The sequence below is a fragment of the Antedon mediterranea genome, chromosome 8 (genome assembly GCF_964355755.1).
Source record: "Antedon mediterranea chromosome 8, ecAntMedi1.1, whole genome shotgun sequence".
Taxonomy (NCBI): domain Eukaryota; kingdom Metazoa; phylum Echinodermata; class Crinoidea; order Comatulida; family Antedonidae; genus Antedon; species Antedon mediterranea.
Window position 1 is genome coordinate 7,765,609 of NC_092677.1, and position 15,102 is coordinate 7,780,710.

Sequence of the window (15,102 nt, forward strand, 5' to 3'; positions counted from 1 at the left end):
ATCAAGTGATTTTTAAATAATAGTAATGCATAGGGCCTATAAAGCGCTATAAAATAAGAACGACATCGCATTATTATTTATGCTACATAAGACCCAATTGGAAATTAATTATGTTCTTCTTTGTATATATATATATTATATTTTTTATCATAATATAAATCAGCCTACAAAAAAGAACGTCAGCCGTTATAGAATTGTTTGAACTGGATTAGATGATAACATGATTACCCCTTTTCACTTTGATTATAGGTTGGAATTAGGCATTCTGGTTTTAAGCATTGGTGCAGGCCTAGTACACAGTGATTCGTGTAAGTATAATTAAAATAGACTGATCTTTCATACAGTAAAATTATACATTATAATCATGATTCTTTTAAAAATACTTCAAACCTTCTGTTGGATTATAATGGCTGTTTCCATCGTGCATTATGCATCCTGCTGTGTGTGATGTTGATGCATGTGGTCTACTGTCCTTTAAACGAAAACAATGTATTTTTACAAATTCAAAAGACTGATTATAGGTTTAAAAATATTATAATACAAATCCGTAATTTAAGAAGTCTGAGTATACTGTAATATTAAGTGGCAATTAAAACTTAATGTATTGTATTATTGATTGATTGATTGAAATATATATTTATACTGGGTAACCTCTTCAGTCAAAGACTGGTCTCCCAGAGGGCCCAGTTGGTGATCAGTGGCTGTGATGTACTAATACACCGGGGTAACCCCCTACTCGTCTCGAAAGATGTACTAGGTTCTTTAAAGTGCACACGAGCAAGTTGTGTACACTGGACCTACGGTTTATAGTCCTTATCCGAGAATTATCTGAATTAACTATACAGCCTAGAGAAATATAAACAGTCTGATAGCAAGTTACCAAAGACAGTAAACTTCAATTAAATTATTCTACATTAAACATTTTTTAACAAACATTTTTTTTTATTATAGCGACTGATAATGTGATTCGTTTCTGCCCCGGCGAAGACATTGTTATAAACTGTGGTAGAATCGACGAGAACCCACTATCACTGAGATGGCGTGTAGATGATGAATTTGTGTCCAGCTATTCAGGGACCAACAACAAATTTGTAGATTTCAATGAAACCATGTTTCAAATTCAGAAAGAAACATTTTCATTGAAGGTCTGCGGTACGTCAAAATCCGAAAAATATGAGTGTACAGTGCTTGATACCAAAAATAATTTCCACACGGTAGTGTGGACAACACAACCACACGGTAAGTACGGTAGATCAAGAATAATTACTAGCTAAACATATTACCTAAAGAAGTATTATGCCAACATCTTTGCGTATATTACTTTGACCTTTATAGATAGAAACACAAGATTAATAATTTTAAATAGTTATTAGATGCCGATAACCTTATCTTAAACATGGACAAAGACAGTGATTGCTTTGTAAATATGGTACCTTTAGGGTTTTTTATGATATATTTTTTTTCTAGTGCTTAACTATTAAAAAAAATATATACTGTACATATTGTTAATATTTAATGTTGATGTTTTTTTTTTCTTCTTTTTGAACGCACCATGCACACATGGTTTTGGTTTTGTAAGTGTCCGAAATAAGTAAATAAATCACAATTGATTGTTTATTTATAATTGCAGATCTACCTTATTTCTCAACCGAATGCAATTTTTGCTCTATCGATGGAGTACCCATTCGGTTGACATGCAGCGTTGGTAACCTTACTCAGGAAGCAGATGCCCATATCCATTGGACATTGGAAGATGAAATGAATATTATCACATCTTTTGAAGCCGGTGTTCTGACATCAAGCTTTATGGCAGATGATGAAAAAGTGAAGTTTATCGTTGGAACACATGGTGTTGGGTGCACAATGGTTGGAAAATGCCATTCTGAATCAATAAAATTCAAGTTTCCGAAGGGCTGTGGGAGGGTAAGATATAGGCTTTAAATTGGAATCTCAGAAATAAGAAAGACTAAACAAACACATTATTCAATCGATTAATTATTTTTGTTTATCTTTTGACTTACTGAAAACGTATCTGTAGGCCCTAATGAACGCTTTCTTATTTGTTTAATAGTTTTTGTCACCGATTTAGTCTCATAATAGTTTATTTTTCTGTTTTTTTATAGATTCCATAAGCAGTAGAACATTTCTGAAATGTGACATCCTGTATTTGTATTCATGATGAACTGATTGATCTATTATTTACGCTGTTTTTTTGTTTAATTTAATTAAATTTAATCTCGGTGATATTTAGATTAATTACAAAATGTTTTCATGTATGGAAATTTGTTTATATAGACGAAATGCTTTAAAAATGAAATTTAGAACTTAAAACACATAGGTAAAATCAATACGTTTTGTAACATATGTTAATAGATTTTCACCAAACAAGGAAAAGCTGAAGAAGAAGCTGACACCGTCAATTCGCATTTTAAATTATTAGTAGGGTCCTTACAATTGTTGCAAAAATGTTATAGCTTTTATGTGCCATCACTATTACATGATATGCGCAAATATTGGTTGTTTTTAACCATTGACTCTTCGACCCATTTTAAAAATGTTCAGATATAAAACTATAGCCTATTTACACAAAACCTGCTATTATTTCATCACACGGCGACATGTAGTTAATTTATGTTATACGTTACACGTTATAAAAACCGCTACTTATAATAAATAAACCAAATTGGCTACTTGACTCGTTTTTCAATTTCTTTGTCTTTGTTTTGTGTTTGTTGATCAGATGTTTGCCTACTCTGACGTAATTGTGTACATTGACAACATTTTCCCGGGCGGAACTCGAACCCATGACCCCAAGATCACTCGCCTGGCGTTCAATCATTAACCCTGCGCGTATCAACTTTTTACTTGGGGTACGCTATACTCATTTCCTCCTCCTCTTCCATCTGGACACTATTGAGCCAACTTTCAAATCCTACTAGTTCTTTACGCGTCGTTTGACGGCTCTTAAACATGGCATGCATATACTAGGGTAATTGGTGAACAAAGCTATAGAGAGAAAATGTTCGTACTTCAACTGGATGCAGAATTATGACGTCATAAACATAGTACCAATCGAAAAAATTGCGATTTATAAAGTATTACTCCTTCCTTTTTCGTTGTAGTATTGAGCTGGGATTTGGCATGGGTATACTATTATTATTATCTTTTATTGACAACTGGGGATAACAGTGTCCAACATGGCATACAAATAGTAGGCGATACAAGCATGAAAATAGCAATAACAACTTAAATAATATTTTCACTAACTTTAAGAACTTTAAAAACAAATGTTGACAGTAATAAAGGTTCAATAGAGAATAAAACCACAAGTCTATGGCAATGTATATTACAAGTTTGGCGTATGTGTGCAGTAAATGGGCATTCACATAATGCGTGAAGCTCGGTCTGCACTTTGCCGCATTTAAAAAGACGTTCATCGGGTGGCGTGAGAGACCACCTCCCAGTTTCTAAGGTTATGCGATATAAGTCGTAAACGTAAGAAAGCTAACCTTTCATGCTCAGGTACATTATGATCAAAATACATCGGATGAATATCGAGAGAAGGATTTAAAGTGAGACAATATGTACTAAGTTTAGTACGCTTGGATTCTAATACACGGTTACGGATTCTAGTTATATCATTATTAAGGTGATCAGAAATTTCTAAAATACTACAAACATAACGATAAAATGGAGTTTGAGCAAGTCGACATATTGACCATGCTAACATGAACGGGTCATCATTCATATTCTCCCTTTCATTTAATATTTTATTAAGAAACTTATATTGAACCTGCTTTAACATGCCGTCAATTGACGGATAACCTAGTTCGATCAAACAAATATCATTAGCTGTAGATGATCTAACTCCTAAAAGTACTTTTATCGCTGACATATACAATACCTGATAATAGATTTAAATGAATTTGACATCCATGATTCACAACTATATAATATACTGGACATTAAAGCAGCATCGAAGACGTTTCTTTTTATATTAAATGGGTATTTACAATTTGTACGAACAAAGGCTACACATTTAAATAGGTGGCTCCGCTTAATATTACAATGAGCTCTAATAGCGGATTCCAACCGACCATCAGATGTAAATGTTGCACCCAGGTATACATATTTATCACAATGTTCAATTACTTTATCATCTTTACAACATATGGCGGCTCTGTCATAATTATCACCATTAATAACCATCAACTTGGTTTTCTTTGCATTAATAATCATACCAGAGCTAGTACAGAATTGCATTAAATGATCTGGCTTGGCCAGAAATTTATCTCGAGAGGTAGCTAATATAACTGTATCATCCATTAACATTAGGCCTAAACAGTGTAGTGATTTAAGAAAACCATCCGGTGCAAATTTTTCTGCAAACCCACGGATAAGGGGGTTTACAAAGGCTGTAAATAAAAAACATGACGTAGGAGCTCCCTGACGGAGACCACGTGTACACGGAATTATTGATGATCCAAATACTAAATTAGTAACATTATACATAGAAGCAATAGCCCTTAGCATCTTGTATCCACATCCAAACGATCGATCAATTTAGCCGTAGGCCTATTTGGTAGCGAGGTTTCTGCATAACGCAATTTAACCGGTTATTTTAAAATAGATTAAAAATAGATAACAATAACTATGTGACGTTATGACGTCATTACCGCTTGTTTTGCTGTACGCCGAATATTGCACATTCGTGCTTGTTTATTTTATTTATTTGTTTATCTATCAAATGGAGCGCTATGCTGTTTTATACTGATATAAGCTGAGAACATAGCGTTATATTTCAATAATCAACAAAACTACCCTTTTTTGTTGCGAGCTATAACATTACGCATAAACATAACGTTTTTGTAATCGTTATTATAGTTTAGATACCGATTGATTAACATTATCACATGGCATAGCATAATATGTATACTTTAGTTTGAAAAAAAAAACAACAATTTTCACTGGATGTGCGTAAAAATAAACCATTATTAATAGAGGCCTACCTGAAACTTGTCACATAACATTCGGATGCGCGTCTTTTTTAGCTTAAGAGCTTAATATTACCGGTAATCATAATTGATAAAAATGTATCTATATAAATACATACTAATAACACATTATATATAAATACTGAAGTTTATACAGTTTTTGGTAATGATTAAAAAACCTCCTTTATTCACATTACATTAGCGCAAACAATGAAACTTAGGCCTATTTCTATAATTTCATAAACTATTACTAAATCACTGTTGACATATTTTTAAAATAGCGCGACGTGTCTGCCCAGGTGGTGATTCTAATAATAAAAAAAAAATACTTACGTAAGAACAACAAGAAACCTAACTTCATGCCGAATGCTTTTCTTCGAGTGAATGCTTTATTTTCTAAGCTAGTCATATACATATGTTTTATTTTTGGTTCTCGGTTTCACCATTGATTTTGTGTATACAATAATGACTATTCAGTGTTTTTTTTTATCAATTGTATACATTTATTGGATACCGTAATTGTGGTGACGTGCACAAAGAACATTTAATGCCGGGCCTAAACAACGTTTAATGGCCTTAACTTTTCATGATTTTATATCACATATGTGCCATAGGCTTGTGTTATTACGATCGACTAAACTAAGTCGGCCTTTTCGCTTATTATTAGTCAGAGAAGATTGAAATTTCATTATTCCGTGGTTTATTATTTGTATGGTGTTTTTTATCGAGAATTAACTCCACAACTCCTGTTATGACCATCTAAATATTTCATCCCAAAAAAACTAAATAGAACTCTTGGTTCGCTCTCGGACGCAACATAATGACGTAAGCGCAAAATGATGATCCATCGCATCGTGATTGGTCAACTTATTTACATTGCGATTACGTCATTGCTTAATTTGAAATAAATAATAAAAAGACATAAATGCAATGTTTAAGAATAAACCTTACAGATAGGTCGCATTAAATGCATAACATTGCTACGAACCATTGCGCGGTTTACTAAAATTTTAAAATGCAAGTTATCGTCCTGTATTAGTGCGCCTGTGCAAGTGGTTGCATGACGTCGTTTCTGACAGTCCTTACTACTACTGTGTATTTGTTACGCAAAACTCATCTGGACTATGCTAATAAAAAAACCGTTTGTATACATATGTTTATCTATTAATTTTGCTGATAATGGTGACTCTATTAAGATGTATACAGAACAACAACACTTTAATTTTCTGTAGGCCTCAAGTACAAATTATTACACCTTAATTCAACCATTGTTTATGGGCAAACATCTTACCTTGATTGTTGCTCGACAGAGCAGTAACTGAAAGGTCTAAACGCTCATTTTTGCTATAATCGTTTTCGACAGTTTTTCTATTATAATAGGCCCTAATCAATACCAAGAACTTGTTTACATTATAGCAAAGTAATATTTTTCAGGTTACAATTAAGTAGGCCTACTGTATATTTTTATTTAACAAAACATCGTCGTCTCATGAGAATAAACATAATAATGAATATAAAAAACGAACTAATCGCTCAGACAAATGCCAACGTATGGCAAGCCTCAGCTGTCTGAAGTATTCAAAATATTATATTATTATATCATTTTTTTATTATATTATATATTTTATTGTAATGAATTATACGTTTTGCATTATATTACTTGGTTTTAGCATTATATTATATCTATTTCTAATATATTATGTGAAAAATGTAACAAATTATTGACTTTTTGTATTATATTATTCGGTTTTGGCATTATATTATGAACATTTGCTATTATATTATTAATAAAATACATTATATTATAATATAATTGTATTATATTAAACGCATTTACCTTACTTTATAACATACAACATTATTATATTATACGGATTCGTTAGTTATATTATTATTTTGTATGATGTTGTTTATACGTCACGGCTTATTTAACTTCTTCTAACTCTTTCTCTCCCCCCCCCCCCCCCCCTGTTCACTAGCAATCAGCGGCAGAATCTGAATTGTGTGACTGTTGAATAACTAATTATCTTTACTACGTACTAGGCATAGGCCTACTAGGGGATCTAGCATAGACGTAGCTAGTTAGACAAGTGACCAAGGACCACCGGACAGCTACAACTAATACTACAATACAATAATACTACTACAATAACTACTACTGCTACTACCTAGGCCTAGCTAGTAGAGTACTAGGTAGCTACTACTAGGCTCTAGGTAGGGTGTATGTATGATGTTAACTACTACCTAGGCCTAGGCCTAGGCCTACTAATACTAGGCTAGGCCTAGACTTAAGTTGTAGTAGGCTAGGGCCTGACCTGCTGCCTTAGGCTAGGCTACTACTACTACTACTACTAGGCAGCCACAGCCCATGATGGGTACGAGTAAGCCAAAATATAGGATATAAGTAAACCAAAATTTGGGTACGAGCGAGTTGGCATGGGTACGGGTTGACCTGTATCCTTCTAGCTAATCGTACTAGGCCTAGGCCTCAAGTAAGTCTACGCTACCCAGTCCGGCTACAATATGGTCTATTTTGTTTTATAGCTTTATTGATAGCTGGGTTCAAATCTGGGTTGGGACGGCTTTTTCTCATTCAAAAACAGATTTATTATACGGTTACCCCTTAATTATACTATAGTATAATTTCCTTGTTATATTTTACAATATTTTCTTCATAATTCTACAATTTTGTCTTTCACAGCACAACTTTATCTTACTGAATCATCACACACCAAGTCTCATAAATCTCTACTGTATTTGTCCAAGCTACTCCAGCTACATGGTATTGCCTTGAGGCTAAACTACACGGTATACTGGCACTACTATCATTCCTGGCTCGTCAACCTGGACCACATAAGCACAGTTTCAGTTTCAGTTCATTTACCATTTCAATTTCTGAACATAAGAGATGAACAACTTATATGGATGGATAACCGTAAGAGCAAAGCATGTGGGTTTATACGATTTAAGTATTACTTATTACCGCATATGTCTCCACATTCAGGGATACGCCTTCAAAGTAATGAATAAATAAAAACGAATATATTACCGAAAATTTAAAATAAATACTTACCTAATAGAAATACGACAAATACAAAAAAAACGTTTTCCACATGTTCGGCATTGATTCGTAGAGTCTTCGGTTTCATTTTGAAATTGTATAAAGGATATAAATATTTGGTAGATGGAATGCAATGATTTTCACAAATTTTGTTTACATTACATTAAAAAAAAATATTAAAAAAAAAAATAGAAATTATTTTACAAAATATTATGGGTGCAACATATTAAGAAGATTACTCACATAAAACGAACGAAATGTCTAACACCAACACGCCGAAAAACACAAGCTTTCTATGGTTTGATTGATATACAAAGTGTTTGGCTATTATTATTTTTTTATATTACGGTTGTAAACATTTTTACTTTCATACTGACAATATAAACACAAATTTGTTTCAATTCCAATTCTCCGTTTAACCAGATTGATTTGTAGTAGCATTATGACTGAAATAAATCTATTTATTCGGTATTTACACTTTCTGTTGTGTTGATAGAGCATTTAAAAACATCCTGTGGTCTTTCATAAGGAAGGGTTAGTGTTGCCCGAAAGCGGTGCAATTTCTAAAAATTATATTAGTATCTTCTACTTGGATTCCGCCACTGATACCCAAAATATTGTTTTTTTTTCCTGTAATTTTTGATTCAGCATAATTGTATAAAGGATATAATTATTTAGGTAATAATGTAAAATGAAAAATGAAAGAATTATACTATTTTCGACATTAATCTTTTTGAGTATTTATACTAGAATATATAATTTTTTTGGTATTGTTTTTTCTTATACTGTTTACCTTACTGTATAATCTTTTTATATTTATTGATATAACATTTTGTCATTAAATAAATTAATTGATTGAATTTATTTGATGCTCAACATTAAAATAACAAACAGACAAAAGACAAAATAACGAGCATCAGGAACACCCATTAGGCCGGAAAAACCAGCCCATTTCCAATGGGGTCCAAATTGCACATAACAAACAAGAGAAAATACAACATTTATAAAAGTATGAAGAAAATAATAATTACTTTTAATAATTACTTTAATCAATATAAACATGAAGTAAAAATGCGTAGAATGTCTGTACAACTCCCTGGTCTGTGTAATTCTATCTTGAGATAAAATAGTTTTACAAATCTTTAAACATAGTGCCCTGTATGAACTTCTTATTCCGAAAGTTACATCGAATGAGAAATAGAAAGAATTCAAAGAGGTAGGCTTATTTGGAAATATTGGTTATAGAAAGTCATGTACCAATTTTAAATTACTTTTGCTGCAATACGCTCCTGATTAAATCCACTGATAAAATACGATTTGATATTTAAGTAAGGTACATAAGTTACAGGAATGAGTTTAAGAAACAAATTTCTCCTGGTATGTAGAGCTATTAGCGCCGATGAAATTCTACAGTTGCGTAGAAATTATTATTTGTAAGTAGGCCTAGAAAGAAGTCACTTATTTATTTATTTATTTGATAGACTCTAACGTAATTGTAAAATACTACTATTTCGATTTCTATTTCAAAATTAGTCTAAGTTCTTTTTCGTTATAGGTAAGATTGGGTGAATGATTTCACACATTGTTAGTGTTCTTACTGAATAGTTATGTATCTTTGCATTTAAAATGTTGTAATGTAGGTAGTAAGGTGATTATGGGTAGTGGAATTGAAGTAACATTATTTATTAACTTAACCACTAAGAAACATGAACCTATACACGATTCTACTATGTTTTCATACTTCTCTTTTAGGCCTTCTTCTGTCTGTTCGTCCTGTTTCTGCTTCAAACACCTGCAGAAATGTCACCAAGACGCTGGACGTTTCCAATGGCAGTGATACGTCAACTTCTTTCTTTTCTGACCTATTCATCGCTATTGTATGTCGCTGTAACAACACCATAATCTTTAACAGCGATAATGTATCTAAATCTTCGCAGTTTCAACTAAAGCAGAAAGATGACAACTTTACAATAGTAATATCTAGTGTTACAACGGAGATGGCTTATGGGATGTATGGTTGCACGGTGTTAGCGTCAGATTGTTATTACACCATTAAGATTGATTTCAAAATCTGTAAGTAGCCTACTAAATTAAACCATTTTAGTACTGATTTATAGTGTTTTTGAGTCTTCTACCGACATTTTAAAAGTCTGAGCCGATAGTCTCATATACTTTAGTCGTAAGTTGAACATTTACATCTTTTTTTTTGTTTATTCTTTAAGTACTAAAGTGTTTAAGGCTAGCCCCTACAAATCAATATTTGTCCAAATTTGTGAAAAATGAGATTTTGGTATATTTGAATAATTATTATTACTAGATGGTACGCTCGCTTCGCTCGCGTACCATCTAGGTCGTGCCCACAGATGGTTCTCGAATACATAATACTTCAACGTTAAAAAACTGGCGATTTCAAATGTACGTACCGCAGGACAATAATACATGTCGTTTACAGGAACGAATAAATAGACACTGTGATTTATGTACTGAACTAAAATTAGCACCCTGGGAATTACTTCCGAAAGAGAAACTTGTCACAAAATGAGACCAATTGTTTAAGTCAAATTTAAACAAACTTAATTTGTGTTTTGTATGTAACATTAGGGTTGAGGGATGGGAAAGAGGATGGGTGCAAAGAGGAACAATTTTTAAATATATTCTTTATCCATGTAGTAACGAAATATTAATTGTTTTCATGTTTTACAAATAATATACCACTAAACACAGTAAAACATTGCGATGTAATACTTTGTTGAAACTATCACCGTCCTAGTCGATTGAAATAGTATAGTACATGTAACGATACATCACTACGACGTGTATAATATGTTTATATAATGTAAAACAATTTGTGAAAACCACCCCCTATTCGTGGCAAATGATAAATTCGATTTAATCGTCAATAAATATTAAATCATCTAACTCAACTTATTTAGTAGGCCTAATGGTTTTCAATTGTTTCTTAGAGCCAATTCATACTTAAGTTGGTTCCTAACCCTACCCACCAAAGTTGTTCTGCGTTTAGGGCATGTGATGCACCGTAGGCCTATCCTCTACTGGCTTTACAACGCTACTCATACCAGTGAGGGAAGGGTGATGATGTCACGTGGGTGGTTTAACTGCAATAATAAAGCTTTGTACATAATATACGGCGACTGAAAACGCTAGCTCATTATCCGTTAAAAAAATCTATATCCAACCTCTGCAGCACAGATTAAAAAAAAAATGGATCGAATTTCTGTTATGAGTATACAGTACTTGCCTTTACGACGCCTGAAAGAATAGACACTTGTGGAACGACACAGAGATTGGAATGTTCCATTCATCGCAAATCAATACATTTGTATAAACGTATATTAAATCTATCACAATAGTATTTTTTAAGAAAATCAGCCTGTCTTCAACATTATGATACTGTACTCGAGCTGTTCAACCGGTTTTCAGCTATTAAAAACAATTATCGTAGGAGGAGATAGGAAAATGCGAAGCCTCCTCGCATTTTTGTGGCGGGTATTTTTCAAAATGGACATCCATTAGACAGTGTATACCACGATCGGAAAACACCCCTATTTTAATCGTCAATAACTAATTATCTAACTTAATTTAATTAGTAAACAGGGTTACATCAGGTGGTTAAAATCAGTACCGAAAGTACGAACCAACTTTATATACCATCGAGTAAAAATTCTAAAAGTAAGGCGCGATTTACCGAATGTTGCCCTTACGTAAATTTATATATAGATATAATTATACTATTACACTACGTTACCGTTAAAGACTAACGTACTGTAGGTAACCTTAACTGATGTATGTTTGTTTGAATTTTATCACATAACACTAATTATAACATTAGTACTTTGAAAGTTATTTGAAAGTGTTGTTTGAAATGCTATTTTAAATAAAGTGAATGATTTATATTTCCAGTTGAAGTTTCAACCTCCATCCTAAGAACTGCTACTTTGAAAGTTGGACCGAATCGTGAGTTATGTTTTTCTATTTCTTTTCATTACTACAATATTATTACTACAATATTTAACTTTTCAATAGTATATTGCTGTAAAGCAAATGAGACTAGCAATACTAATTTAAGTTATACATAGTTTGGTTTTCTATTAAGATTCGGAAATTAAAATGTTTCACTGTTTTTCGTACTTCGTATCACCTCCATTGGTAAATCCGCCACAATTTCCCAGTGTTGAGAATGTATTAGTTTAGGATTAGCTGAGGTGGTATTACTAATTTGCTATATGACTGGTGATAACATTTTCTATACAGTATGTCAAACACCTGCACCTATTACATCCATGAGTATAACTAACGTCACACACAGCAGTCTCGTTATTGTATGGGAGTGGTCTTCTAACAGTGACTGCGGTGAAACTACATTTTTCGTCGACTGTATTACTCCGCCACATAGCTCCTGGAATGAATCTGTTGCAATTGAAAACAGAAACTCTTCCAAGAATCATAACCTACTAATCGAGAATCTGGTGCCTGGAACTGGATACAGTTTCGTTTTCTTCGCACGGAACCCAATTGGTAAAAGTCAACTTTCGTTTATTTTCGGGTCAACAAAAGATGATGGTCAACAACCTTGTCGCATGTCACCACCTGAGCAGCAGTTCTCTACCGGTAAATTTGATTTTCAAACATTAGAATAAACGCTTATAATACTGCGCACCTCAACATAGCAATACTTATTTAAACAACTTAAAAAAAACTGTCTAAATCCAGAAAAAAAGTGATAATTACTGTATAATAATTAAAGGGTACGCGAGTGATACATAATTTATAATTATGCTAACATAGGCCTATTGTTTTATTTGTCTACAGAAAATGACATTAATTTTACAGTAATTGAAATTTCATCGATTGCAATTGCATTTTTGTTTGGCTGCATAGTTGCAGGCTGTGTAATCTACAGTACAACGGTAAGGCATAATTGTTTCCTACAATTTAAGTAAAATGTGTAAAAAACAGTACTATCTATAATAATACAATATTGAGCGACCGTTATCGTACCCAAAATAAGCAGAGCCAAGTAAACAGATTTTCCATTGGTAAAACATCAGGAAGGAGAAATAATGATTTATAACAATACTCAATTAGGTATTTCATTTCTTTAACCAACGTTTTTATACGTTAATTATACAATATGTTTTCTTATAGACTGTAAACAAGTGTAAGAAGAAATCGGTAAATATTGAAATTTAAAAATGTCGTACTTTTGGTTTGTACATGTTTATGCACATCTATATTGTTTTAAACTTATTTACATGTAGATGTTCAAATAATCTTGTTTCTCTTGCACAGAATGAAATCTCGACGAATTACCAACCTCATACCCAGAATCCGACAATCACTCAGGCACCACGTTTAGTGAGAAATAGACCCAGCAATGATTACAGCAAACAATCAATATACGACACTAACATCCAGCAGCCTCGTGCTGCTCAGCCTCGTGCTGGTCAACCCCGTGCTGGTCAACCCTGGGATGGTCAGCCTCGTGCTGGTAAACCCCGTGCTGGTCAACCCCGTGATGGTCAACCCTGTGCTGGTCAACCATGTGCTGGTCAACCCTGTGCTGGTCGCTCTCAGTTCTCTGGTAATGGCGACGTTTGTGGTGTCGTTGACTTCAGTAGCTCCACATTAGGCGAAACTTCTAGTGTTGACAGATTCCAACATCCTAGTGATGGTGGCCAGAGCTCTTGTTCAGCCCGTAAAATGCCTGGTTTTAACCGCTTCCAACGCTCTTTTTCAGCTAGTAATCCGTCTGATGTTCCATCTGGTGTTAACTGCTTCCGACGCTCTTGTTCAGCTGGTGAGGAGCCATCTGAGGTTACCGGCATTGAGCTCTCTGATACTGCTGAAATGTCTGGAGTTACCTGCTTCCAACGCTCTGGTGGTGAACCTTCTCGTGTAACCATCCATCACACTTGTACTGGAGTTGCAAGAGGGCCGCATGTTTTCACTGATGGTGCTATTAGTGTTGCTAACTACAAATCGTCTGGTGTTGATGGACCTGATGATTGCTTTCAACCGCTTAGTGAAGCTTCATATGTCACCAGATCAAATGCAGTTAAATACAGTCAAGTTAATCTTGCTATTACAAACCAGAATGCTGTTTATCACACGATTGAGTAAACAAAAATGTATGTTGCTGTTATTTGAGGTTCATCTGTTTTAAGCCTCTTTTCCACTAGGCGGATTTTTTCGCAACTCGACTACACACTACAAGAGCGATTTTTTGCCGGGGAATCTTTGAATTCCCCTAAAGTATTTAGGTCATGTTAGAATGGCAATTTTTTTTAAGTAAATTGTTTTTTAGTCAAATTATGTCTTTGAAGACGACATAACACGTTTGTTATAATCACATTTAATTGAGGTCGTGAAAATGTTTCATAAACTAGCGTTCAAATATTGTACTGTTATTGCGTCTAGCGTAAACCGTTATTATGCTTCTTCTAACATACTAATAATCGATTTTTATATTTTGACCAAAGTGCCAATGACAATATAAAACACATTTTTAGAAAAATGGCCAAATATTGACTCTTTGAGGTAACATGCCCTGTACAGGTATTTTTTCGAAAAAATGCCAAAATATCCACTTTTTAAAATTCAATAAATAGATCTAGACCATAATATTGCCATATGTGCGCATATGTTGTGTTATCATCATCTTATAGAGCCATAGTAACTAGTTATGTCAAAAAATAAAAGGGTCAAAATTTGGCGCGTTTTTTTGCCAATTTTCCTGTACTATAGTACAGGGATATTTTTTTCGGAAAATGGCCAAAATATCCACTATTGAAAATTCAATAATTAAGCCATAATATTGCAATATATGCTCATATATTGTGTTATCATCATCTTGTATAGCCATAGTAACTAGTTATGTCAAAAAATAAAAGGGTCAAAATTTTGCCATTTTGTGGAAAAATGTTCTGTACTAATAGTACAGTTTTTTTTTCGGAAAATAGCCAAAATATCTACTTTTTAAAATTCAATAAGGCATAATATTGCCATATATGCGCATATATTGTGTGT

At 33.3% G+C, this 15,102-nt stretch overlaps 2 protein-coding genes across 4 annotated transcripts; both read left to right on the top strand.

Annotated features, from left to right (window-relative positions):
- Window positions 1-220: 220 nt before the first annotated feature.
- On the top strand, window positions 221-2,660 carry LOC140057581 (uncharacterized). The gene is made up of 4 exons (XM_072103297.1): window positions 221-308; window positions 952-1,239; window positions 1,631-1,923; window positions 2,124-2,660. Exons 1-4 carry the CDS (start codon window positions 221-223, stop codon window positions 2,130-2,132), a joined length of 678 nt encoding a protein of 225 aa, XP_071959398.1. The 3' UTR covers window positions 2,133-2,660.
- A 5,090-nt stretch (window positions 2,661-7,750) lies between these two features.
- Window positions 7,751-14,716, top strand: LOC140056640 (uncharacterized). Of its 3 annotated transcripts, XM_072102079.1 has the most exons (8): window positions 7,829-7,944; window positions 9,808-10,128; window positions 11,977-12,030; window positions 12,328-12,684; window positions 12,886-12,983; window positions 13,222-13,248; window positions 13,366-13,657; window positions 13,814-14,716. In XM_072102079.1, the coding sequence occupies exons 1-8, from the start codon at window positions 7,920-7,922 to the stop codon at window positions 14,194-14,196; spliced, it is 1,557 nt and encodes a 518-aa protein (XP_071958180.1). In that variant the 5' UTR covers window positions 7,829-7,919; the 3' UTR covers window positions 14,197-14,716. The 3 variants fall into 3 exon arrangements, with proteins under 3 accessions (XP_071958181.1, XP_071958180.1, XP_071958179.1); XM_072102080.1 differs by having other exon boundaries at window positions 7,751-7,944; window positions 13,366-14,716; XM_072102078.1 differs by having other exon boundaries at window positions 7,838-7,929; window positions 13,366-14,716.
- Window positions 14,717-15,102: the final 386 nt, after the last annotated feature.